This window comes from Helianthus annuus, chromosome 17 (genome assembly GCF_002127325.2).
Source record: "Helianthus annuus cultivar XRQ/B chromosome 17, HanXRQr2.0-SUNRISE, whole genome shotgun sequence".
Taxonomy (NCBI): Eukaryota; Viridiplantae; Streptophyta; class Magnoliopsida; order Asterales; family Asteraceae; genus Helianthus; species Helianthus annuus.
This window is the reverse complement of record NC_035449.2, coordinates 30,696,252-30,723,149: the sequence shown is the minus strand read 5'-3', so window position 1 is coordinate 30,723,149 and position 26,898 is coordinate 30,696,252. Positions and strand designations below refer to the sequence as shown.

The following is a 26,898-nucleotide window of genomic DNA, read 5'->3' as shown; positions in this document are numbered from 1 at the left end:
GTATGTTGGCTTAAATATTAAATCATCAGCAAATAATAATTATGGTATAGTTTGATTCTGAGAGAGAGAGAGGGAGAGATACCATAAATCCAAGATCAGAAAATTTCCTAGGGTTTGCAGAGAGGAAGAAAATCCACACTCAAAACCCACTCACAACAACAAGAAGACGCAACAGTGACGATGGAAGACAAACCTAATGATACTGGATCCAAATCAACCGACGCCACCAAATCAGACGAAAAACCATTAGCTGAAACCCTAGACGATGCCAATACTGCAGAAGAGCATCATAATAACACCACCGAAATTGATGCAATTGCTAATCAGTCTGACTCAGTTGCAGCAGTCTCAAACGAGGATGTCAATGTCAAATATCCAGACACAGAAGCAGCAGCAGCAGCAGTTGAGAACAAAAATGACGACGTAGAACAGCTGGAAAACGGCGAAGAACATCATCATATTGCGTCTCCATCTGCATCCGGTGGGAACAAAAACGACGACGTAGAGGATGTGATGGAGGGAAAGATGTGTGCTGATTTTGTTGTAGTTCCTAGGATGGAATCGGAAAGGGAAATTGGGGATTCGTTTCTATTGGAACCAAATTCGGGTGTTGAAGATGAGTCTGGAACAGAGGATGAACAAGCTGCGTTTATGAAGGAGGTTGAAATTTTTCATAAAGAGAGGTTTTTGGAGTTTAAGCCTCCAAAGTTTTATGGAGAGCCACTCAATTGCCTTAAGTAAGAAAGATTGTTTGTTTCCCTTTTTACTTTTATTTTTTCGTATATCGGTTTTTAAGATAATGTTATCATCATTTGTTAGGTTATGGAGATCGGTGATCAGGCTCGGTGGCTATGAACAGGTTTTTTCAATCTCACAATTCTTTTGTATACTGTATTTCCTGTTTTTTTTTTTTTTTTTAATTTGAATTAAACCTGTTTATCACATTAGAAAACTGTAAAAGTTAGTTTTTTGGGTGAATATTTGTTGGCGACACGAACATATATATTCACTCTGCGTTTTGCCACTAACTTGTATAAGGGTTGAGGATGCATTTTGTTTACTTAGCGTATGTGAAAGATCACAAATTTGGTAAACTGGCTTAGTTAAAACAAACATGTAAAAGTTTGTTAATGGTTACAACATGGGTCAGGGTCATAGTTGGATATTTTTTTAGCTATTCAGTCAATGATGATATTAATTATTAACTGAATAACTTCTAATTATTGATTATTCTACTTTTCGGTATATAACTTGTATCGCTGCTACAACCTTATTTTGGTGGCTTTCCATAGCAGACTACTGAAGATGTGCGTTTCTGTGGTTTTATTAGTCTCATTTGGTTAACTGGGGTCTACTGAAGTGAACCATAATATGCTACTTCCATGCTTATTCCACTAAATGTTTCATCTAGCTTTTTCATAAGCAGTTAGCTTTACACTTTATTTTCTCAGATGCTTGTAACTCGTAACATAGTAATCATAGGAGACATGAATTTATATGATTCTAAGGCCATTTGTATTTTCTTTTAAGAGGAAGAAGACATCTATTAACTTATTCAAGCTTATTCGATCTTGCACTTGTAGGTGACCTCTTGCAAGCTGTGGCGACAAATTGGAGAATCATTTAAACCCCCTAAGTAAGCATCACATCTCTTTACTGGAATGTTTACTTGTAATTAATGTCTAATTATTACTATAATTTTTATCTGATGACCAGTCTGACACTTACGCTTTATATTTGCAGGACTTGTACTACTGTCTCATGGACATTCCGAGTTTTTTACGAGAAGGTACTTAATTACTCATGTCTTTCTAATATACATACACAATTTTAGTAGGCGTGTGAATTATTAACAAGGACAAAACACGAAAACACGGCACGAACCTAACACAGAATTCATTGATTTGTGTTTAGTGTAAATGGGCCCGATTTTGTTTATGGTGGGACTCACGAACACGTTTAGCTAAACAGGATGGTCCGGGCCAACCTGGTGGATTCGCCCGTTGACCCATTTATTTTATATATATATTTTTTGCCATAACTTAAACTGGTTGGGTATTTTGTTCCAAAGTTTAAAAGGTTAAAAAGAGAAACAAGCATCACGTTTTATAATTTAAACGTAATTGTTTTTGTTCCAAAGTTTAATTACTCATTTCTTTCTAATATACATAACTTGTGTTTTTGGTTGCAAGTTAGTTGCAATTTTAGTGTATAATATGCAAAAACGTGTAATACATCCCGGATTTAAGGGGCCGTGTTCGTAACAACCCATGAATATGTGTGTCATGACTCATATTTGAGTTCATGTATTTGATTCAATCTTTGGGTTTGTGTCGGGGTCAACCCGTCAACCCATGAGCACAAACGGGTTAGCACCCATACATCTTGGTGAAAGTCTACTGTTTCTCGCTTTCTCTTTGACTTGAATATCAAAGTTTGGTGAAGTTATCTTTTAGGTTCATTATCAAACTGCTGACACAAAAGTTTGCAGGCATTGCTTGAATACGAGAAATATAAGAGTAGTATCGGGGAGCTTCCGTTCACTGATGTCTCTTCTGCAGAACCTGTTTCTGGTTTGAAACAGGTATCTCATAACTTTGATATCCAGCATGTTTATTATGGTATTAAACTGCTTGATCATCTTATTTGTAGACCAGTATAAATCAAACACCTGGATCAGGAAGGGCCAGGAGAGACGCAGCAGCTCGAGCTATGCAGGGTTGGCATTCTCAACGTCTTGGTAATGGCGAAGTTGGGGATCCAGTCATCAAGGTATATATATTCTTATATTTTAAAATGTATGTGTAGCTTTTGTAATATATGAACTGACATCAAAACTTCTGTGTTGTAGGACAAGACTTCAAGTACGTCTGTGAAGCGAGAAAAGCAAGGCATTGGTACAATTTGCATGAACATCCTTCAACATCTATACTTATTACTTCCATTTGACTTTTTGACTATTGCATTGCCATATAGGTTTGCTGAAGCGCAAAAAGCCATCTCCGGTTGAACGTGCTGTCAAAGTTGCTCGCATGAAAGCGTCAAAACCACAGTTGAGATATCTGTTTTCTTTGTGAATCTGTATTAAAAGTTTAAAACGCTGTTGCATTGACGTACGCATGCCGCTGTAATGAATTTCTCAGATTGGACTCACCAGTTGTGGATGTGGGCCCTCCTGCTGATTGGGTGAAAATTAATGTGCAGAGAACTGTAAGTTTGTTTGTATATCGTTTTCTGTTTTTCTTAATAATTTCTTTTATTCTTGTACCTGCTTTAGTTGATAACTAATTGAAGTTGAAGGGGTTTTGTCGATCTTTTGTTTTATTTAACTGGTTTTGAAAATTGATTTTACAGAAGGACTGCTTTGAGGTGTATGCTTTGGTCCCCGGGCTTTTACGTGAAGAGGTAACAGAACCATCATTCTTTTAAGAGTAAAATGCCATTTCCGTCCCTGAAGTTTGGCCAGTTTTGCAACTTTCATCCAAAGGTTTGTTTTTTCGCATCCGGATCCAAAATGTCTGAAATCTTGCTATTTTCATCCGGATCGGCTCGTTAACTCCATCCATTTTTCTTCGTTAAGTCAGTGGTATTTTCGTACATAAAGCGAAAAAGACCGAATTGCCCTTTAAGTGAATACTTGTACATTATGCTAAATGCTTGTACATAAAGTGAAAAAGACAAATAGCCCTTTAAGTCAACAAAAAAGACGGAAATACCCTGACTTAACTAAGAGAAACGGATGGAGTTAACGAGCCGGATGAAAATGGGGCAAGATTTCAAACCTTTTGGATCCAGATGCGGAAAAACAAACCTTTGGACGAAAGTCACAAAACTGGCCAAACCTCATGGACGAAAATGGCATTTCACTCTTCTTTTAATATACTCCCTCGGTACTGTCATACGTCCATAAAAATTCACATATTTTCTGGATGGAAGTAGGTGCGGGTACAGTCAGATCCAGCTGGTCGCTTGGTCATATCTGGTCAACCAGAGCAGCTCGACAATCCTTGGGGCGTTTCTCCTTTTAAAAAGGTACGAATGATAACATATTTATAGGGATTTGAAGCTTAGATTGTAGACTAAAAACTAAAAAGCGGTTTTTGTGATGAAGGTTGTAAGCTTGCCATCTCGGATTGATCCTCATCAAACCTCAGCCGTTGTAACCCTGCATGGTCAGTTGTTTGTGAGAGTGCCGTTTGAGCAGCCAGCCGTTTCTTAACAGATGCAGAAAGTTGTAGAATTTGTAGCTGTATGTAATCAGGTTTAAAAGATGAAACTTGTGTATGTTTCTTACTTGATTTGTATTTGCAAAAACCGTCACAAACATGTCCCAACACAAATTCAAGGATCCGATTCTAACTGGAACCGTCATTTTGTGAGCTAATCTATAAGCCTGTTTGATCCTTCTATGTTTGTTTGCCTGTCGCACATCAAATCACTGTGTACCAACATATTTTTTATGCTTGTAAAGTATTTAGGGTTTGAGTGTTTATATATTTGTTTAGTAACAACAATTGCAATTGATAAAAAGTATTTTCGATGTTTGTTATTAGTCAAAAACTTCAATTGGATCGTAAATTAAATCAAATGAATCCTTCGAACAAATCCAGCTCATTACAATTCTAAGAGAACTGAATCACCAGATAGAAACCCAGGTCTATGAAATCCGGTTCAATAAATCAAATCCGAAAACGTATTAAACGAATGAAAACTTCAAAAAGTTCTAGGTCGATGAAACCATCGAGCAAAACCCTTGAAAAAAACCTCCAATTAAGTTGATTCATATAACACATATCTAAACAAGTCGAGTATCACTTAAAAAGGATAAGATTACAAATATTTAGTTATTAAATTTTGTGTTTCATCACGCACATCTCCACACTTAATGCGTATAACCAAAAGCATCGCGCTATAGTTAATTTCGAATAGAACAAAATATAAGAGTCAAAACACGATCTAAACATGAATTATTTTACATAGGTGACTTTTCTTTAGGACATGACGAAAGGGGCGTGGGACCCACCAAACCTAGCAATCTTTTGAAAATAAACGATATTAATCACAAACATCAAAAACAAAAATGGATTCGAAACAAACATATTCACCCTTCACATGTATTGTCAAAATCATACTGATCTATTGATCCAGTAAACACCATCATACAATAAAAAATCTCATGATACAATAATTAAACAAGGTCAACTGTATGCTTATGTTACTATATTATCCTATTCATGATGTTTTTCCATGGAACAATGATCGAAGCAGGATCCTCATCCTCGTTGGCATTCTTCCATTTTTCTGACATGTCCATGGCTCCCTCTTTGTACTTGGGATCCTTGTTGCTGTTCTTGCATGTTGCTGACATGTCCATGGTTCCCTCTCTGTACACATACACCAAATCGTCTTTGACCATTCTCGACCACTTGTGGCTCCTGTCATGAGCATGGTGCAATGGTACTCCCCTGAAACAAGTTCAATATATCACATTACAATATGTTTTAGTACACACTTTCAAATGTTAACCTTATTAGCGGAAATGATAATGAGCACATTTGAGCATCAATGGCTTGATTACCATCTAAAGCCTATAACAATCGATTCTTACAAAGAATAGATAGTGTACACGATTCCATCAAATTCCATCTAATTTCCAACATCAAAATCGAATTACATAAACCGAAAAGGGAAACTTACCGGACATGAAAAAGATCCGAAATGTTATTCCTCCAGAGATAAAAATTGATGAAATCCAAAAAAATATAACCACAATTATCAAAACAAAATCTTATTCGCTGAAATGATAATGCACACGTGAGCACCAATGGCTTGAGTACCATCTAAAGCCTATAACGAATGCTTCTTACATACAATAGATAGTGTGCACATTTGAGCTTCAGTGGCGTGGTTACCATCTAAAGCTTATAACAAACGAATCCTACGTAGATGGTGTGCACATTTGAGCTTCAGTGGCTTGATTACCATCTAAAGCTTATAACAATCGAATCTTACGTAGACAGTGTGCACATTTGAGCTTCAGTGGCTCAATTACCATCTAAAGCTTATAACGAACGAATCTTAGGTAGATAATGTGCACATTTGAGCATCAATGGCTTGATTACCATCAAACACATAATAACGAACGACTCTTACATAGAATAGACAGTGTGCACATTTGAGCATCAATCGCTTGATTACCATCTAACGCATACAACGAACAACTCTTACATAGAGCAGATAGTACGCACATCAGTGGCTTGATTACCATCTAAACCATATATCGAACGATTCCTACCTAGAATTGATAGCGTGCACATTTGAGCAACAATGTCATCATCATACTCAGTAAATCCCACCAATAGCAAAGCTAAGGAAGGGTCTGAGGAGGTTAAGATGCAGACAACCTTGCCTCTACCCCGTAGGAATAGAAAAGCTGCTTCCAGTGAGACCCCCGGCTCGACATTTGAGCATCAATGTCTTGATTACCATCTAAAGCACATAACGAACAACTCTTACATCGAACAGATAGCATGCACATCAGTAGCTTGATTACCATCTAACATATATAACTAACAACTCTTACATAGAACAAAATAGTATGCACATCAGTAGCTTAATTACCATCTAAAGCATCAAGCTTTCATAAACCCTAGCACATTTTTCACACAAAATCAAAAACTAGTAACCGACATTTCATCACAAAATCAACACCAGAATCACATCACAACTAAAGATTCCAAAACACTTGATCCTAGTTAGTACCCATTTCCAAAAGATCCAAACCCACATCAATTCCATTCATAACACATCAAATTCCCAACATAAAAATCAAAACTTTACATTCTAAATCAAGAAACCCGAAAAGGGAAACTCACCGAACATGAAAAAGATCCGAAATGTTATTCATCCGGAGATAAAAATTAACAGAATCCAAAAAAGATCGATAAGTTGTGACATGTAAGCCGTCAATTCTGGGATACGGAAGACGGGGGCGAGGAGGAGGAGAGGGGGATTTGGCAAGAAAAGTTCCGGCAGCGGAAAAGGAGTATTCTTTCCAACCGGGGGTGGTGGAAGCAGCGGCGGTGAAGCCGAATGTAGACAAGATTTTATCGAGCTCATCGTGGGTGATGATGGGCTTGAAATTGGGGGTGTACCAGATGGAGAGTTTTCGCATGCATGATCGCATACACTCAACTTCCATTGAGATCGGAATGTGGGGTGAATCGGAGGAGTGTCAACTTGGTTTGGTTGAGTGAGTGAGAGTGAGCATGCATGAAGAAGAAGACGTCTTGATAAGCAAGATACGGGTGGGTGAGTATTTGTATTTGTTTTTTGTTTATTTGGGATGGTGGTTATAAATGGGTATAGTCGGATCCAGCTAATGTGTGGTTGGTTAGTCAATGCATTGACTAAAATAATTTTTTAGGAAATTTGATTATTTGATGAAGAAAAATTAATAAAATAGCTAATGCATACGGTGGTGTTTTTGTGGAGAGAGAGAGAGAGTTATGGGTGTGAAGATTTTGAATGAGCAAAAACACATGATGTGAGGGGGAGAGAAAATAGTAAGTTAGGTATCAGGTTGTTCGGAGGGGTATGGAGAGCCTCGTCAAGGGATGGGCCGTCACGTCGGCGTCACATAGGAGTGGCTTGGAGGGGATGGACCTATGAGGGTAGGGGATGAACCCCTTTATGTATATATATGTATGTATAGGTATATGTGAGAGAAGGAAGGAGAAGGGAGGACCGGCTACCCCGGCTGTGGGGTGCCGGTTGTGCCGAGCCGAGCCCCAGGGGGGCGGTGTGGGGGACCGGCGCCGGTCCTAGCCGGGCCTCAGCCGGCCCCCATACCCTTTAGTCTCATCGTTAGATTACACGATGTGGTGGGTAAAGATAAGGGTTCTGCTATGTAGGCATTACATAGACATTAGAGGCTTTGTACTCTGAAGCACAAAATGGAAGGGGTGGTGAAGGGGTATGGTCTCAAAAAGCCGCGCAAACCTCTATCAAGGTTGCGCGTAGGACCATACTCCTTTTCTTAATAAACTTCCTACCATGAGTCTCGCGCGAGCTACGCCACTTTCTACTCTACGTCGCGCGAGGTCTCGCCCACAAAAAGCTCCGATATCAACACTTAGCATACTAAAATAGCACATGAGCATACTAACCCGCGCGGGTTAGTTAGATGCTCAGCAAGACCCACATAGGAAAGCAGCGCAAGGCTGCCTCCAGTGGTACACAAGGTACAAGTGGCAGTAAAAAGAGCCAATGAGCGTCCAGCAGGCTCTGGTCAATCGTGCGCCACGATCGTCTGACGAGAAGTACGTAAGGACGCCTGCGTGGCACCAATCAGGGGACGGAGACATCTGTCCCACGATCTCCACTTGTCTGCTGACGGCAGAAGAGTAGCAGGGCCGACAACAATGACACGTGGCTCCAATCAAGGTGCGCCAGCACCGAAGAACTTCTAGAAGCCACTAAACGGTTGACACTAGTGAGATAAAGAGCATATCCGTTATGTTGTCCATTTCCGGCCCAAGGCCCATCAGCCCATATCCTCTTACACCTCTCCGGCTATAAATAGAGACCTCATTCCACAGGTTAAACATTCTATTCCCTCTACTCTCACTCTTAACACTTAATTATCCTCCCAAAGCAGTCGCTTATTCTCACGCCGGAGCCCGGTTAAGAGGGAAACCCCCATATTCCCCTCTTAACGAGTAACGGTGTTCTGTTTTGCAGGATTAGACATCAAGTCGGAGCTCAAATATCCACTAGAAGATTAACCACTATGGTAGAAACATAAACCAAACTGATTAGTTTCCTTAATTAGTTCAGTGTTTCTTCATTGGCGCCCACCGGTTTTTTCTATAACCATCCTCATCTTCTTTTATTTGAGCCTTTGACATCTTTTCTTCCTTCGATCATGGCTGGTCAAGGAATCATTCCAGAGTTCGGCTTCGGAGCCAACTCTAACGCGGCGTTGGGTGAAGGAATCCAAAACTTCCAAGCCCAACAAATCGAAGAAATTGGTGAAGTCGAAGTAACCAATACTGGGGGCCCGCGCGGGAGTATCACCCGCATCACTCAGGCGGTCACCCCAGGAAACAATGGAGAAGGACCTTCGAACCCAACACCGCCTCAGAATGTTTCGGCATTACTAGGGCTACCAGAGGGCGAGACTCCAGCCTCATGGTATGCCAAAAACATCGCCACTATCAATGCAGCGTACCAGTCGCTGATTGCGCAGCAAGCAGTTTTGACGGCAGAACCGTCCTTGGTGACTCCTCATAGTCAAGGGGCGCGCCAGATGCCCCCACCGCCCAATCTCCAAGGCAGAATAAACAGGCCTCCCCCTACCAGACGTTTGAGCGTACACGACACGCGCGACACAAGATGGGAAACGGATAGTTATTACGACTATCCGTCAACCCTTCAACGAGGCCCTGTTCACATCCGGCTCACGCCGCGCAACATGAACAACGAATGGGAAGAGACAGACCCGAACGATCCAACTTGGGTAGATGACGAGGGTTCGTCAGTCTTTAACCGCTTGCCAAAAAACCACGAGTACTTCAAGCCGAGACAGCACATCGGGTACATAGAAGAAGCTGAGAGAGATTTTCGCCTGGCATACAGACCAGCGGAAGCTGCGGAACATTCCAAGTTCATCCCGAAAATCGCATTCGCGGCGCTTTCACGAGAAAAGTTACCTCCGACTGTCGGGAAGTTCAATGGATTGACTGATCCTGATGATCACGTCAGAACGTTCACAAGTGTAGGTTGCATGGGAGGTTGGAACAAGCCTATGTGGTGTCATTTGTTTATTCAAACTCTTACCGGGGCTGCTTGCGCCTGGTTCGACAGCCTTCCTCCGGGAAAGATTAAATCTTGGGTAGATTTCAAGACGCAGTTTTTGAGCTACTTCAGCCAGCAGCGACGCTACCAGCGCGACACAGCTGAAGTAGAAGATATCTGGCGAAGAGATGGTGAAGGTCTGGAGGACTTCATCACCCGTTTTAACAAGGAATGTTTGGAGATAGGTGGCGTAAGCAAGCAACTCATGCGTTGTCATTTCAAGAAAGCCATTCGCTGTGATAGTCTCATCAGAACTATCACGGGCAAAGACGGAATGCCAAAAGAATGGGATAAACTCATGGAAGCCGCAAAGATTGTTGCGGAAACCGAAGAATCACTCGCTGGGAACAAGAGTTATTACTCTGAAGATCGATTCTCCAGAGGAAACACGCGCGACAACAACAAGCGCAACAAATACAAAAGTAACGATTGGAAGTCTGGGAGATCAAGAGGCCATGATGAAAGGCCGCGCTACAGAGAGGACGCGCGTGAAACAATTGACCGAATTGGTTACAAGAAAGCAGTCAAAGACGATAATCGTGACAAGCACTGGACTCCGCTTATAAAAACGCCAAAAGAGGTATTGATGACGGAGAACCACGATTTCAAGGCTCCCAGGCCTATGACAAACAAGAAGGGGCAAGACCCCAACTTGTACTGTGATTTTCACAAAGACTCAGGGCACTTGACCGATGACTGCTATAGTTTGCGCTAAGAGATCGAGAGAGCACTTAAAAGTGGTAAGCTAAGCCACTTGGTGAAGAATGTGCGCAAAGAAACCCGTCAGCTCTAGCGCCATGACGAAGGAAATCCCAAGAAGGTCCGACGCTTAGAGACCCACATGGTCAATGGACCGAGATATAGCGCAAAAGAGAAAGGCAAGCGCCCCTATGAGCCTTCATGGCAAGAGCAACAGGTCATTTTCCCGGTAGTGCGCGGCGGTCCTCGCACCACACGACCCGTCGTCATTACCGGTATCATCAGCCATTATGAAACGGAGTACATATTCATTGATCCAGGAAGTACAGCTGACATCATTTATGAGCAGTGTTTTAACCAATTTGATGAAGAAGACAAGGCGAGGCTCAAGCCAGTCGACTATCCCTTGTCTGGATTTTGCAATGAGATGGTTTTCCCACTCGGTCAGATCAGTTTCCCCGTCACACTTTCTGACGGGAAACATTCAAGAACAACAAACGTGAATTTCATGGTGATGCCCGTGAAATCGAGGCATGATGTGTTAATTGGGAGGGAGACCCAAGGCGAGCTGAACATGGTGACTTCAATTCCCCACTCTGCGATTGGGTTCCCCACCAAAACGGGAGTAGCAATCATCTATGCCAAGAAGGAAGTGATGTCAACTGAAGAAGTGCACCCAGCGAAAGCGGCGAAGGTTTCCACAACCGAGCCCGAGAAATGGGTTTTAAACCGCAAATACCCAGAGCAAACAGTGACAATTGGCCACGCCATTTCGTCAGACATCCGAACGCGTTTAAAGCAATTATTGTTCCGAGATATGGATATCTTTGCCTGGACCCCGGCAGACATGACCGGCGTCCCGCGCAACATAACCGAACATTGCTTAAACACTTACCCCTCTGTTGAACCAAAGGTCCAAAGAAGGCGCAGCTTAGGAGCAGACAAAACGAAAGCAATGAATGAACAAGTATGCGAGCTGCTCAAGGCTGGGATCTTGCGAGAGGTACGTTATCAGAGTTGGGTCGCGAACCCGGTAATGGTTGAAAAGTCAAACGGAGGATGGCGAATGTGCGTAGACTACACCGATCTCAACAAGGCATGTCCAAAAGATTGCTATTCTTTGCCTGAAATCGACAAAAAACATAGACTCCCTCGCGCCATATAGATGAAGTGCTTCTTAGATTGCTATAAAGGTTATCATCAAGTCCAGATGAAACTCGAAGATGAAGACAAGACAGCCTTTAGAACTGATCTTGGAATCGTTTGCTACACAAAGATGCCTTTCGGCCTGAAAAATGCTGGCGCAACATACCAACGCTTGATGGACAAGACCTTCGCAGGGGATATCGGGAAGCACATTGAAGTTTACATCGATGATCTAGTGGTTAAAAGTCCCGAAGAGGACCAAATGTTGAAGGACATCGAAAAAACGTTCAATTCATTGCGCAGTGTAAATATGAAGCTGAACCCAGCCAAATGCTCTTTTGGCATGGAAGAAGGGAAGTTCTTAGGTTTCATTGTCACAAACGGCGGTTTTAAAGTGAATCCAGAGAAAGTCCAGGCCATAGAGCGAATGCCATCGCCGCGAACAATCAAAGAGATGCAACGGTTGGCCGGCCGCCTGGCCGCGCTTAACCGTTTTCTTTCCAATCACGCCGCGAAGTCGTACCCCTTTATCAGCACGTTGCGCAACTGTGTGAAGAAACAAGAATTCAAATGGACCCCCGAGGCAGAGACAGCTTTTCAGCAAATGAAAGAGTGTCTGATTGAGCTCCCTACCCTGACTGCACCGTTCGACAAAGAACCACTCATACTGTACTTGTCTTCCTCGGATAAGGCAGTAGGGTCGGTATTATTGGTGGAGAGAAACGGAGTTCAAACTCTAATTTATTACGTCAGCAGGGTACTCACTGACCCAGAAACAAGATATTCCACGATGGAAAAATTGGTTCTCGCACTGCTACACGCCTCCCGAAGGCTGCGCAGATATTTTACAGGGCACGTGATAACCGTGCTTACCAATTTCCACATCGGCTCGATATTGCAAAAGCCAGAGACGTCAGGGCGGTTAGCAAAATGGGCCATCGAGCTGGGGGGCCATAATATCTTATACAGGCCGCGCCCAGCCATTAAGGGCCAGGTCCTAGCCGACTTCATCACAGAAGTGCCGGCCGATAAAATCAAAGAATGTGAGCTAGTGGAGACTTCCGAAAAAGACGTGACAGATGAGACTTGGATGCTTTATACTGATGGGGCCTCAAACGAGGACGGGGCGGGAGCAGGACTGCGCCTGGTGAGCCCTGAGAATCACGAATTTACTTACGCCATCAAGTTGGATTTTAAAAACACCAACAACGAGGCGGAGTATGAAGCATTTCTGGCAGGCTTACGCCTCGCCATCAAAATGGGAGCTAAAAATCTACGAGCACATGTTGATTCACTCCTGATAGCCAGCCAAGTTAATGGTATATACGATGCAAAGGGCGAAGTCAAGGCCCTGTATTTAGAGCAGGCAAAAGAATTGCTCCAACAATTCAAGTCTCACAAAGTAATCCACATCAATCGCTCCGAAAACAAACCAGTCGATGCCTTGAGTAAGCTTGCTTCGACTTCTTTTCAACACCTTGCCAAAGATGTAAGAATAGAAGTACTCAAGAACCCATCAGTGTTGCTGCGACAAGTAAACGTGATTGAGATGGGTGGATGACCCCTATAATCCAATATTTGCAAGAAGGGATACTCCCTAAAAACAAAGCAGAGGTGAGGAAGATTCAAAACAAGGCCCTGCACTACGAAATGAATGGCGGTATTCTGTACCGAAAATCATTCTTGGGGCCACTACTGCGCTGCGTGGACCCCCAAGATGCGAACTACTTGATCAGGGAGATCCACGAAGGGATCTGCGGCATCCATTCGGGACCACGCATGGTTGTCGCGAAGATGATGAGCGCGGGATATTGCTGGCCAGGGATGCATGTCGATGCCCTGAAGGAGATCCGCAAGTGCGACTCCTGTCAGCGACATTCTCCAAAAACCCTGCGCCCCAAGAACGACCTTATCCCTGTATCCACTGCATGGCCTTTCCAGCAGTGGGGAATCGACATGGTGGGACCCTTCCCAGAGGCTCCTGGCGCCGTAAAATTTATAATAGTAGCCGTGGATTACTTCACAAAGTGGGTGGAGGCCAAAGCTCTGGCTTCAACTACAGCTATGATGGTGCGCAAGTTCATTTGGGGACACATCATCTGCAGGTTCGGCCTACCACTCAAGATTGTAACCGATAACGGTACCAACTTTGCGTCTGAAGACCTCCAGAATTGGATGAAAGAGATGAAAATCGAGCACACTTTCACATCCGTTGCGCATCCTCAAGGCAACGGACAGGTAGAAAACGTGAACACATGTATTGTCGAGGGGATAAAGGCCCGACTGGGCACAAGGCGAAGAGGCTGGGTAGATGAGCTCCCCAGCATCTTGTGGGCTCACCGAACCATGCCAAAAACTAGTACCGGCGAGACCCCTTTTAGCCTAGTCTATGGCTCAGAAGCGGTTATCCCGGCTGAAGTTGGCCTACCCTCCCCGCGCTTGACAGCAGTCAACGCAATCGACAATGAGGCAGAGAGACGTCTTGACTTGGATTTGTTGGAAGAAAGGCGTGAAATCGCGCGAATCAGAGAAGCCAAGTACAAAACACAACTGGAGAGGTACTACAACACAAGAGTACGCATCTGTACCTTCACTCCAGGAGAATACGTCTTCCGAGACAATGAAGCGTCAAATGCCGAGCGCCCAGGGAAGCTAGCACCCAAATGGGAAGGCCCATACTTGGTCCACGAAGTGCTAGGCAAAGGGGCTTACAAGTTACGCACCCTAGATGGCCACATCTTACCGCAAACGTGGAATGCGCAACAACTGCGCAAATGCTATATGTAACTCACCTCGGCCTTGAGCCTTTAACCGCTACTATCGGCCACACGCCTTTTTACTTTCCTATGTTGGCTATACGCCCTTTACAATTAATGTATGATTGGCCTAAGCGCCCGTTTCCAATTCAATGAAAGCATACGACATGTTTTCTATTACTTCTTTCGTTACAAATGCATGTTAAACTTCTGATTAGCACAAAAACACTCCAGCAACTTACAAGCTCTCAATCAAGAATGCCTCCAAGGTCTTCCGCGAACAGAGTGCGAGACCGGGCAGTTCCACTTACTCGAAGAGACTTCCATTTATTCGAGCTAATTTAACCTAAGTTTTTAACAACAGTGCAATAATTGTAACGGGAAAGAACCAAGCAAAATTCATTCAATATAAAACAAGTGCGACAGCGCAATGTTGTACATTCAAGGAAAGCAAAAAATTACAAGGCACAAAGCCTATTGACAAAGCCTATTCGAGTTCATGTTGATCGCCATCATCATCGCCGTCATCATCGTTTCCACCGTCATCATCACCATCTCCACCGTCATCGCCAGCTGGTTCCTCCTCATCTGATAACTCAACAGTCACCGGTGGATCGAGAATGGCCTTGAGACGCTGACACCAGTCGTCTTTCTTTAGAGCCTTCACAACCAAGTCCATTACAGGCAATGTAAGGTTATCATAAGCACTCTCAGCACGCGTCAACTCGGCGTTAGCCTGGTCGGTAACCGAGCAGTGGCTTACATCAAACTCTTGTCCAAACATCTCCTCAACGCGTTGGGCACATTCCAGATAGCCCCCTCGATGACCCACTGCGCGCGCATCATCTGTCAGCGCAGCGACAGCGCGATCCAGCTCGCCAGCGTTGAGGATAGAGTTGGCAACCTATAACGAAAATAGAACATTAAAGACAATTCCTAGCATATTAAGCATATAAAAATATGTAAGTGCAAACTTACCAGCACTACTCCGCGACTGCGCATCCACTCGGCCTCAGAGACAAGTGTATCAACGATACCTTGCGCCTCAGAGTAGTTAGTCTGCGCTACATTAAGGGCGGCGGCACTGACAGTGCGCGCCTCTTCAGCAGTGGCAGCCTTAACTTTTTCCGCTTCGAGGTCGATCTCCAAGGACTCGCACCTATCAATCTGATCATTCAGGCGACGTTTCAGCTCAGCGATTTCGATATCCTTGGCCTGTAGATCCTTATCCTTGCTGGACAATTGCACCTTCACATCAGCCAACTCAACCTGAAAGGCGACAAAAGACAGGCTATTTTGCAAACAACATAGAAAGGAAATAAGTGTTACAAACCTCCATCTGCTGCTTGGCAGCCTGTGCAGCCTGCGCATCCTCAACCTTCGCAGTGAGATCAACAATCTTGGCTTCAAGCTCAACAATCTTGTTACGAGCCACGAACGCGCGCTCATTATCTTTCTCACAGATGCGCTTAAACTCGGCCTTCTCCTTGGCCAGTTGCTGTTCGGCAGCTTGAAGTTTATTTTTCAGGCCCTCACGCCCCCATTCCTCCGCCTTTTTGTCCGCATCAAACTTGGCCTTCTCATCATCAAAGGCGGCTTTGGACTTCTCAAAATCGGCGATACGCTTCAACATCCGCTCCCGATAACCCTCCCAATCCGCCCGCTCCCTAACCATCGTTCGCCACTCACGAACTATCTGATGATTCGCGGCGCGGTTATTGGCTTCCCCGATGACGTAAGTTCGATACAACATCTCATGGGTCTTCGCCCTCTGCCGGTTAACCTCGCCGGGAGTAAAAGAGTTTAAGAACCAATCGCGGCAGGGCCCGAACTCCTGAAAAGTGTCCCTTTGCTTCAAACCCCAGGGAGCTTGGTGAGGAGCGCTACCACGTTCTTCCTCGGTGTAGCTCTTATAATAGATATCACCGAGAGTATCCTTCGCCCCAATGACTTGTGGATTGTAGCCCCCAGCCCCACCAGAGCTCGCACCACTGGAAACATACCGACCCGACCCCTTGGTGGTAACTATCTTTGTGCGATCATGAGCCTCAGTATGCGCAGGGTGGGTAGGTTTCGTTACCTCAGGCTCCGTTCTCCTCTCAATACCCTTAGTGATTTCAAAATCTGGATCGTTTACAGGCCTTTCCATAGCCTTCTTCTGCTCCCTCTCCCTCTCCAAATCAGCGGCTCTCTTCCTCTTCGCCTCTTCAGCCCGCCTCTCTTCCTCAGCCTTCTTCCTCTCCGCTTCTTCAGACCTCCTATCTTCCTCAGCTTTCCTATTTTTCTCTTCCTCAACTTTCTTCCGACGCTCCTCAGCTTTTCTCTGCGCCTCAGCATCCTTCGCCACATCCCCCTCAGTAACATTTTTGTCCTTAGCAGTCTGGGAAGATTTGATGGTAATCTTCGGCCTCTTCGGCTCTTGCTCAGTAAATGTAACCCCCTTCTCAGGGGTTTTCTTCTTGATCTCTGCACGAACCAAGTAATTAAGCAAAGAAAATTACAATTATGAAGAGAAGTCAAGAGCTTACCAGGAGAAAATCTATAGAGAGAGCGCAGGTTGCTCGTTTTCCTAATTAAGGGAATCGCACCAACCACCGATGCGGGAGCCACGCCAGTGGTGGTCTCGCTTCTAACTCTTTTTCTGCTGACCAACTGTGCAGTAGGCTCCTCTTCTTCTTCAGCTTCCTCTTCTTCATGCGCGGCAGTGGAAGGAGTTGCACCAGCATCAAGTTACGAGAACCCGCGCTTCTAGAGCTCCTTGAACCACCCGCTCCAGTCTTCGTCTCAGCTGCGCGCGACAAGCCGTTAAGTGAATCACTAATTATCACATAATTCTTTAAGTCACTCTGTCGAAGGCGAAACCTTTACCAGCTGCACCAGCGGTTGCGCGACTACTACCAGCCCCCTTACTGGTCACTTCGGGATCCAAGTTAATTTTCTTCTTCTTTTTCAAGGGTTTTTTCTTCTTTTCTTCTGGGTCAACCCCAAAGTCGCGCAACACACCTGCAAAGATGTTAGACCACGGACTTAGCTCGCCGTTTGAAGACCCTACAGACTCCTCGCTGGAAAGATAGAAAACCTCTTTCCCAGCAGAAGTCACAGAGTGCAAATGACGAGGTTTAGGGAATTGCGCACCTTCGGTTGCAGTAGGCGGCAAGGCGAAGGCGTCAGCAACCGGGTACATGAAATTGCTTCTAATCTGCTCATACCAGCTTTCCTCATCATCGAGAAGAGGGCGCACGCCCATGGACCCCCCAAAAGTAGCAAAGGCAGCTTGGTATAGTTGCGCCTCTGCGCATCAAAAAGCATAAATAAAATAAAGCAGGAGACATACAACAAGGGAAAGTAGGAAAATAACTGACCTTGATCACCAATCTTCAGAACAGGCACTTCCTTGCTGTCCGGTGACCACTGGTCACTCATGTGCGCCACCACCAATACATTTTCCCCAAACACCCGGTTAGGGGTTGGGGTCAATTGTTGATACCACCGTTCATGTTTTGGGATCGGAAGATCCTCCTTCAGCACCGGCTCACTCCAATCCCTGAAAGGCATGGCGATCGGAAGCACTTCTTCTCGAATAAAGAAAAATTTGGGTTTCCAATCATGGAAACTCTTCGGTGGGTTCAGCAAGATCTTCTTTGCAGCACCACGACTGGCAAACGAGAAGAAACCCATCGTCCTTTGAAGCTGATAGAAGACCCGAAACTTCTCAACAGATGGCTCGATGCCATGAGCTCGGCATAAAAACTCAAAATGACGAACCCTAACCATTCCAGGAGGACTCATCTGGGAAATATGGAAGTTGTAGTGATGCAATATGCTCCCCATGAAGTTCGTCGCCGGCAGCCTAAAGTTGCCTTGAAGAAAAAAATCTTCAAACAACGTGATGTAGCCCGGCGGTGCGTCGGCTGACGTCTGATTTTGAGCCGGGTACCGAGCATCCCACTCCGGTGGAAACCAGAAGCTCCTAACAATCTGCTCAAAAAGTCCAAGATCCCACCGGAGAACGGGAACAGGACCCTCTTCTACGGAAACACCCTCCTGATGTTCTTCAGTCATCGTCAATAAGGATGCAAGTTTCTGAAAAAACTTGAAGATGTGAAGAAAAATCTTGAAGATCTGCTACAAGATTTGATTATTCAAAGAGGAGAAACGAGAGAAAAGTTGGAAAGAACAGAAGAGAAGTGAGAACCTCTCACATCTCTTCGGATATATATACCCATCCCATTTAATGCGATGGGTAAACGTGCCGCTTTCGCCGCTTGGCTAACCCAACGAGAGGCTGCCATGTCACACGGAAAAGCAGGGGTGACGGTTACCACGCGCGCGTGGCCTCACTCTCCTGACACGAAGTGCAACCGTCGCAGACGATATGATGACATCCGTGCCAGGGGTCAACTCAGACGTCGCAATCAGCGACTTATCTCACCAACTTGCCAGAGTTCAAATTTCGAAGTTTTTCCCGCCATAAAATTACAATTAGCTTCATGCAAAAGCTACCAAGACCGCACAAGTTCACATCACCTTAACAACACTTCGCGCCTGCTCGGAGAACCAATGAACCACCTAGAACCTACCTTGGATTCCGCGCAGTTGGAAACAACAAAGACTACATGCGCCACGCCAACCAAAAGCAAGACACATTCCCTTCAACTTTTATTTTTTCTAAGTCCAGAGCTCCAACCACTTGCGTCGCGCATGGTGCAGCACTAGACTGGGGGGACTTGAACGGGTATGGTCCCAAAAAGCCGCGCAAACCTCTATCAAGGTTGCGCGTGGGACCATACTCCTTATCTTAATAAACTTCCTACCATGAGTCTCGCGCGAGCTACGCCACTTTCTGCTCTACGTCGCGCGAGGTCTCGCCTACAAGAAGCTTCGATATCAACACTTAGCATACTAAAAGAGCACATGGGCATACTAACCCGCGCGGGTTAGTTAGATGCTCAGAAAGACCCACATAGGAAAGCAGCGCAAGGCTGCCTCCAGTGGTACACAAGGTACAAGTGGCAGTAAAAAGAGCCAATGAGCGTCCAGCAGGCTCTGGTCAATTGTGCGCCACGATCGTCTGACGAGAAGTACGTAAGGACGCCTGCGTGGCACCAATCAGGGGACGGAGACGTCTGTCCCACGATCTCCACTTGTCTGCTGACGGTAGAAGAGCAGCAGGGCCGACAACAATGACACGTGGCTCCAATCAAGGTGCGCCAGCACCGAAGAACTTCTAGAAGCCACTAAACGGTTGACACTAGTGAGACAAAGAGCATATCCTTTATGTTGTCCATTTCCAGCCCAAGGCCCATCAGCCCATATCCTCTTACACCTCTCCGGCTATAAATAGAGACCTCATTCCACAGGTTAAACATTCTATTCCCTCTACTCTCACTCTTAACACTTAATTATCCTCCCAAAGCAGTCGCTTATTCTCACGCCGGAGCCTGGTTAAGAGGGAAACCCCCATATTCCCCTCTTAACGAGTAACGGTGTTCTGTTTTGCAGGATTAGACATCAAGTCGGAGCTCAAATATCCACTAGAAGATTAACCACTATGGTAGAAACATAAACCAAACTGATTAGTTTCCTTAATTAGTTCAGTGTTTCTTCAAGTGGTGAAAGCCAAAGACAAGGGCAAAAAGCGGCTAAAAGTTAAGCTAGCGATGTTGAAAATGTGCCCCGCGCCCATGGAGATCTTGCCTTTGGCATGGGGCAATGCCCACATAGATGTTGGATACTTGGATGGGGTGATGTTATCGGTGTTGAAGGGGTTGACACTCTATGTATAAAAATGGGTTTCTTGCAACATTTCTCAATTAATGATTAAGAATAAAAATTTGTTATTCAATTGTTCATAAATATATATAGAGAAAAGATCAAATACAAAACATTTTATCGTACAAAACGTACGAATGGAGTGAAAAGTAAAAAAGATACGCTGTGATATTTTCGTAATTATTTTACTCGTAGGGTAATTATCAAAATTACACTATAAATGATCTTGTATGGTAATTTTGATCTTGTAGAATAATTTTGTAAAATGATCTTGTACGATAATTACGAATAAAATAATTACGAAAATGTCACCGCATTTTCTTTACTTTTCCATGTCATTCGTACGTTTGTACATGATCTTTACTCAAATATATATAATGGTAGATGATTTTTTTTGGAACATATATATAATTTATTGCTTAATTAATAACTTACCAATCTTTATAACAAAAATTAATAAACAAAAGATTTTGTAATAAAAAATATGAATGCGATTAAACTTTCCTTTTTATAAAATTACAAATTACAAATTAGTGAATCACCAAAACATCAATAACTTTTTAGTTTAAAACATACATATTTTTCACAAGATCCTTTAATTTAAGAGAAAAGTGCTCGGATAGTCCCTGTGGTTTGTCCATTTTTCATCTTTAGTCCATAACTTTCTAAAATTAAAGCTATAGTCTTCAACTTTTTCAATTTCGTTTCCGGATAATCCCTGACGTGAATAAGGGTTAGTTTGTCCAGTTAACTGGGTGTAAAATTACCTAAATACCCTTAATATTAAAAAACTAATAAATGACTTCATCTTCCCCACTCTCACCACCATCTCCAACTTTTACCCCTACCTACTCTTCCCTTTTTCTTTCTCCTTGTCTGCAACAAACCACCATCCCCACCTTTTTAAAACCAAGATCTTATCACACTTGGCATGAGTTAATACTAATGCAGGTAATTCAAAAGTGGCACAAACAGATGCAACAATACCAGTGGTTAAAACAAAGTAGCAACAATTTAATTAACACCTTAACAGATGAAATGAAAGGCATCCATTTAGGAATTGCTTCTCTGTCAAGATAACAATTATAGGCCACCGAAACTGGCACATCAATTTCCATTTTTACCCTCCATAATTCAACAATTCAATTCAGAAGAAACAAAAGAAGCGATCGCATGAAGGTTTAAAATAGAAGACAAGTACGTGCAGTCCTGCCATTCCGTGAGGGCAGTAGATCGTCGAGGTTTAAAAGTCGTTGTGGTGTTAGTGTTACGGTTACGGCCATGATTGATTGACCGAGGAATCGGGTGTTGTTATCTGATGAAGGGCGAAGACGAAGGGGATGGTAGTGAGAGTCTGGATGTGATGAGGTGTTGTGTCAATTTGAAACCGAAACCAAAAAATTAACAGATTTTTCATTATTGAAACCGACCATTGTGCCTAAAGACGCATGGAGTGTTTGGGATTTCTTTTAACTTCTCTGATATTAGAGCATTTTTATTCAAACCATCAAAATATATGAGAGATAGTTTTTATATTATAAAGGGTATAAAAAATGGTTGTGAGTGGAGGAGAGAGAAAATGTTACGTTCATCTGTATATTTAGGGGGACACTGTTCACCCAGTATAATTTTTTTAATATATATTGAAAGTGGTTGTGAGTGAAGGAGAGAGAAAAATGTAATGATAATATTATTTAATTAAAAAGAAGAGAGAAAAAATATTTGTTTTTAGTGAAAATATATTGATATAGGAGTTGTTTTTTAGTGGAATGTATGTATATTTTGATGGATTGGACGAGAATTATAACTTCTAAGAAGTCAAAAGTGAGAAGTTAGAATTTCTAACTTCTCAATTTCTCCTTCTTCAAGCCATAAAAGTCCTTCTCGGGGGTGTTTGGGATTCCTTTTAACTTCTAAGAAGTAATAAGTCAAAAGTAGCTTCAAAATAAGCTAACCCAAACACCCACAAGGAGAAAGAAAAAGGGGAGAGTGGGTAGGGGTAAAAGCTGGAGATGTGGTGAAAGTGGAGAAGATGAAGTCATTTATTAGTTTTTTAATATTAAGGGTATTTAGGTAATTTCACACCCAGTTAACTGGATAAACTAACCCTTATCCACGCCAGAGACTATACGGGAACAAAATTGAAAAAATTGGGGACTATAACTGTAATTTTAGAAAGTTAAGGACTAAGTGAAAAATGGACAAACCACAGGGACTATCCGGGCATTTTTCTCTTAATTTAATAAAAGCTTCTTTAATTTTAATTAGAATTTTAGGCACAAGGTTGTCTCCATCTTGGATTGATGTGGGTCAAGGTGCTTTCCAATTTTTTAATTTTTTTTTACCATTTTTAATACTTATTTTTGTTATTTTTTTGGCGTAAGGTTGCCCCCTTTGGGCTGTGGTACAAAATGTTTTTTTTTTTTTTTTAAATCATGGCAAACACATGATTTTTTTTTGGATATGTTGTCATTGGATTGGATGAATGTTGATCTTCTACATCTACACTCGAAACCATGACTCCATGTTGCAGAGCTAAAAGATTATATGTATTTATAAGCAACAAATATTTAACTGCAATTTGATCATATTTCTGTTTTCTACTTCAACCAAATAAAATACAAATCATCCCACAACATACAATTAATTTAACAACAACAAGAAGAAGATACAATTAATTCATAATATCACTGGACAGCCCTTGGTGAATCTCTCATGGTAATATTCACACTATTCCTCATCGTTCTTCTACCGATTCCTGCATTTTCTTTTGTCATCATAGCCACAAATTCCCCATAATCTATCCTTCCATCCTGCAAATTAACAACATAAATCCATCAAACACCAATCCTATATAGATCATATATACACATACATATTATATTTCTACTGACATTATCTTGATCAACTTCTTTAATAATATCCTCAACAAGAAAATCCGTCATGTGGTGATCTGCACACGCCTGCTGAAGTTCATCAACTGTAATATAACCGCTTCCATCCTTATCAAAATACTTAAACGCAGCAACCAAATGTTCTTCGCGTTCCAGTTTGTTCAGATGAAGTGTAGCTGCTACGAATTCTCCATAGTCGATCGTCCCACTGTTGTCCACATCAGCCTGAAAACTAATGTCAGTTACCTGTTTTTTCTTTCTAACAAAGTTTAGGTACAAAATAAGGTTGTTTAATCATAGTCTTACTGCATCCATAAGGTCTTGTATTTCTGTATCCTTCAATGTCGAACCAAACTTCCTTAAACCGACTTTTAGTTCATCAAATGTAATTGCGCCACTGTTGTCTGTATCCATTGCCTTAAACATTTCCTTTAAACCAGCAATCTCCTCTTCTGACAAACTCTCTCCTATAACCTAAATCAAGACAAGAAAAAGGTTCAATATTGTACGTCGCACGCGTGCACACACACGCACATACACGTGGAGAAAGTTTTAAATACAAAAGGCTCTTAACGTGAGACGGTACGCGGCCACCAAAATAACGTGCGTAATTATGTATATAACATGCGTAATTAAGGTCAAAACAACCCAAGCGTAATTTTCATGTTTGATGGCATGCGGGTTTTGATTTTATGTAACGTGCATAATTATGTATATAACATGCGTAATTTCGAATTTGGTGGTCGCGTACCGTCGCACGATAAGGGGCTATTGTACGATAACCCTCCCCTATATATGTGTGTGTATATATTAGGGGATGGGTCTATGCAAAACACTATATATTGCAAGAACACGCATAACAAAATGAAACATTCGTTTTATCAATCTTAAAATAATTAAACTGTAAGAAATTGGTAGATTTGCAACGTTTATTATCTCTCTTGAAATACAGAAAGATCTATGAACAAATTTTGTTTATCAATATAACCTACACATGTGTAGGTAAACGGTAATAAATTTGTAAATTCATATCAACAAATTAGTTTGATTTTTTTATTTACATAACATACGCATTTGTGTGTAAGAAGTATAAAATTTTATAATATGAACCATTGATAAAAAAATAAACGTTTTGGGTTTGTTCTTTTTGTTATCGTGATAATTTAGTTTTATGTAATGATCCTCACCGGCTCACCCTATGTATAACATATACATACCCGCAAAGCCATCTTCTTTAACTTATTCATTGCTGAGAATTGCTTCAGACGAGAAAGAACTTCGGGATCCAGTTCTCTGTCGGGAGCAACTCCATTTTCACATATCCAAGGATGACCTGCACATCAATTATAAACAAAATGTGTCCCAATGTGATCACAATGATGTTTAATATTTATTAATTACACCAAAAAATTGTAATGACAGATCACTAATATCATGTATATTCATTGTCGAACCGACGATAATATATAAGCAAAACATATATTCAAAATGAACCACAATGGTTAAAAGAGAGCATACAGAGAACTTGATGGGCAGTTAACCGATCCTTAGGGTGAGAACACAACATGTTTCTAACAAGATCTTTTGCACTGTCGGATATAATTGGCCATGGGTCTGATTCAAAGTCTAGATTTCCCTTCAAAACCGCATCAAATATTCCCTGCTGCGATTCTACACAAGATAGTTGAATAAGCATCCGCAAAGCTTGTTTCAATATAATCTATAACACATAGTTTACAAAACGTATATACCATACCAGCCCAAAATGGAGGTACGCCGCTTAAAAGTATGTAAAGTATCACCCCGGCTGTCCATACATCCGCTTCTTGCCCGTAACGCTTCAACAACACCTCAGGAGCAACATAATATGGGCTTCCAACCACATCCGAGAATATTTGACCTAAACATAAATAAAATTCAATTACGTGTTAAAACTACAATACAACAACCATACCCAATAAATCCCACAAATAGTAGAGTCTGGGGAGGGTGGGATGTAGGCAAATCTTACCTGTTATAGACTAATACCATTGCAAGGTATGAGACTTGTCCCACATCGGTTGTATGAGCAACTGATGTGTGGTTTATATACCACATGGGCTCTCTCACCCAACCATTGCAAGGTACGGGACTTGTCCCACATCGGTTGTATGGGCAACTGATGTGGGGTTTATATACCAAATGGGCTCTCTCACCCACCAGACTAGTCTTTTGGGTTGAGTTCTCTTGTTTGGTATGTAACATTACCTCTATCACTGGGATAGAGAGGCTGTTTCCAGAGAGACCCCCGACTCATATGTTAACACTACAATATAAAACAAATATACTAACTGTTCTAATATCTATACCTGGCTTGAAGAATACGGAGAGTCCGAAATCAATGGCTTTTAGAGAAAAATCATCATCCTTATTAACCAACAAGAAATTCTCAGGTTTTAAATCTCGATGCATAACACCGAGCGAATGGCACGCCTGAACAACATCGATGATGATCTTGATCAATTCAGCCGCTTTCCTCTCGCTATAATTTCCCTTTTCAATGATCCTGTCGAACAACTCTCCACCGTTGCAAAGCTCCATGACAATATGAACATATAAAGGATCTTCATATGCACCTTTAATGGTGACGATATGCTGGTGCCCGGATAAATGGTGCATGATCTGAATCTCCCTCCTCACATCCTCCACGTCCTCTTTCGATATCAGTTTTCGCTTGGATATTGATTTGCAGGCGTAATCTATACCGGTGGAATTCTCGGTGCATAAATAGGTTGTGCCAAATTGACCCTGCCCTAGTTTTTGCCCCAATGTGTAAAGATCACGAATGTTTTCGGTTTTATGACCGATAACATAGAACGCTTGATTCGCACTGCCATGGCGGTTCATGGTGTAAAAAAAAAACAATTTGGAATAAGTGATTATGATGTAAACTTTTGATAATTTTAGTTGTTAATTTGGCGGTAAAAAGCGTGTGTTTTGTGATAATCTATCGTCTGTTCCTCCAAAAATCAAGATTCTGTGGAAAGAAACAAACTGAAAGCCTCTTTCTTGATCATCAAATATACTGCAAACAAATATAGATTACAATCAATCAGCAAACCATCATATAAATGAATGCACGTTATCTGTTTGTGAAAATGCCTAAACCAAAACAAAGTTGTATGTAAGAAGAAATAACAGGCATGTGGTAAAAGAAATAAACTGAAAGCCTCTTTCTTGATTTCATCAAATATGCTGCAAACAAATGTTGTTTACGATCTATCAGCCAACAATCATATTAATGAATGCATATCATCTGTTTGCGTAAATGCCTGAACCAAAACAAAGTTGTATGCGAGAGAAATTGTTACAGATTGGACCAATAGTGACGATTTCATAATAAATGCATCATAAATTACACATATTACGTGTTTTTTTTCGATTAAGACAATACCCATATGAACAATGATTGAAAATGACAAAAAGATTTGGAATCTGGTGATTTGGGGAAACCCCACATGGGAAATCTTTAAATGAATAATAAAAGTTGTACGTACATGTAAATAAGAATGGCGGAAGGATGAATGAATGAAGAATTGAAGGCGATGATGGATCACGTAGGAAGGAGAAGAAGAATTGAAATATGATTGAAAAGGGGCGATTTTTATGATAATTTAGGATATGGATTATGCCTCCTGTTGTTGACGAAAAAATATGGGATTAATTGGTTGATTTGTGGCTTCGTGCTGGCCATCATATAAAACCTATTTTGATTTCTCTCTCTCTAACGTGGC

The 26,898-nt window shown here is 42.2% G+C and overlaps 3 protein-coding genes across 4 annotated transcripts; 1 reads left to right on the top strand and 2 right to left on the bottom strand.

The window, feature by feature from the left end:
• Window positions 1-4,407, top strand: LOC110912479 (AT-rich interactive domain-containing protein 6). Its single transcript, XM_022157212.2, has 12 exons — window positions 1-737; window positions 820-859; window positions 1,584-1,636; window positions 1,744-1,789; window positions 2,492-2,584; window positions 2,653-2,772; window positions 2,852-2,897; window positions 2,977-3,052; window positions 3,144-3,210; window positions 3,355-3,405; window positions 3,940-4,032; window positions 4,112-4,407. Exons 1-12 carry the CDS (start codon window positions 181-183, stop codon window positions 4,217-4,219), a joined length of 1,350 nt encoding a protein of 449 aa, XP_022012904.1. The 5' UTR covers window positions 1-180; the 3' UTR covers window positions 4,220-4,407.
• Window positions 4,408-5,085: 678 nt separating this feature from the next.
• Window positions 5,086-7,304, bottom strand: LOC110910351. The gene is made up of 2 exons (XM_022155023.2): window positions 6,876-7,304; window positions 5,086-5,465 (listed from the first exon to the last, which is right to left on the bottom strand). Exons 1-2 carry the CDS (start codon window positions 7,199-7,201, stop codon window positions 5,219-5,221), a joined length of 573 nt encoding a protein of 190 aa, XP_022010715.1. The 5' UTR covers window positions 7,202-7,304; the 3' UTR covers window positions 5,086-5,218.
• A 15,477-nt stretch (window positions 7,305-22,781) lies between these two features.
• Window positions 22,782-26,898, bottom strand: LOC110912477 (calcium-dependent protein kinase 4). 2 transcript variants are annotated; one of them, XM_022157211.2, is made up of 8 exons: window positions 26,662-26,898; window positions 25,474-26,189; window positions 24,882-25,025; window positions 24,644-24,796; window positions 24,343-24,458; window positions 23,432-23,599; window positions 23,126-23,350; window positions 22,782-23,044 (listed from the first exon to the last, which is right to left on the bottom strand). In XM_022157211.2, exons 2-8 carry the CDS (start codon window positions 26,009-26,011, stop codon window positions 22,919-22,921), a joined length of 1,470 nt encoding a protein of 489 aa, XP_022012903.1. In that variant the 5' UTR covers window positions 26,012-26,189; window positions 26,662-26,898; the 3' UTR covers window positions 22,782-22,918. The 2 variants fall into 2 exon arrangements, with proteins under 2 accessions (XP_022012903.1, XP_035842700.1); XM_035986807.1 differs by lacking the exon at window positions 26,662-26,898 and adding an exon at window positions 26,304-26,436.

Coding starts and splice junctions, on each gene's coding strand:
- LOC110912477 (XM_022157211.2), bottom strand. CDS start 26,011: ATGAACCGCCATGGCAGTGCGAATCAAGCGTTCTATGTTATCGGTCAT. Junction 23,351..23,431: donor TACAAGACCTTATGGATGCA/GTAAGACTATGA, acceptor ATTAGTTTTCAG/GCTGATGTGGACAACAGTGG. Junction 23,045..23,125: donor AAGAAGTTGATCAAGATAAT/GTCAGTAGAAAT, acceptor GTTAATTTGCAG/GATGGAAGGATAGATTATGG.
- LOC110912479 (XM_022157212.2), top strand. CDS start 181: ATGGAAGACAAACCTAATGATACTGGATCCAAATCAACCGACGCCACC. Junction 2,585..2,652: donor CTGTTTCTGGTTTGAAACAG/GTATCTCATAAC, acceptor TCTTATTTGTAG/ACCAGTATAAATCAAACACC. Junction 4,033..4,111: donor GCGTTTCTCCTTTTAAAAAG/GTACGAATGATA, acceptor TTTGTGATGAAG/GTTGTAAGCTTGCCATCTCG.
- LOC110910351 (XM_022155023.2), bottom strand. CDS start 7,201: ATGGAAGTTGAGTGTATGCGATCATGCATGCGAAAACTCTCCATCTGG. Junction 5,466..6,875: donor TCGGATCTTTTTCATGTTCG/GTGAGTTTCCCT, acceptor AACTTGTTTCAG/GGGAGTACCATTGCACCATG.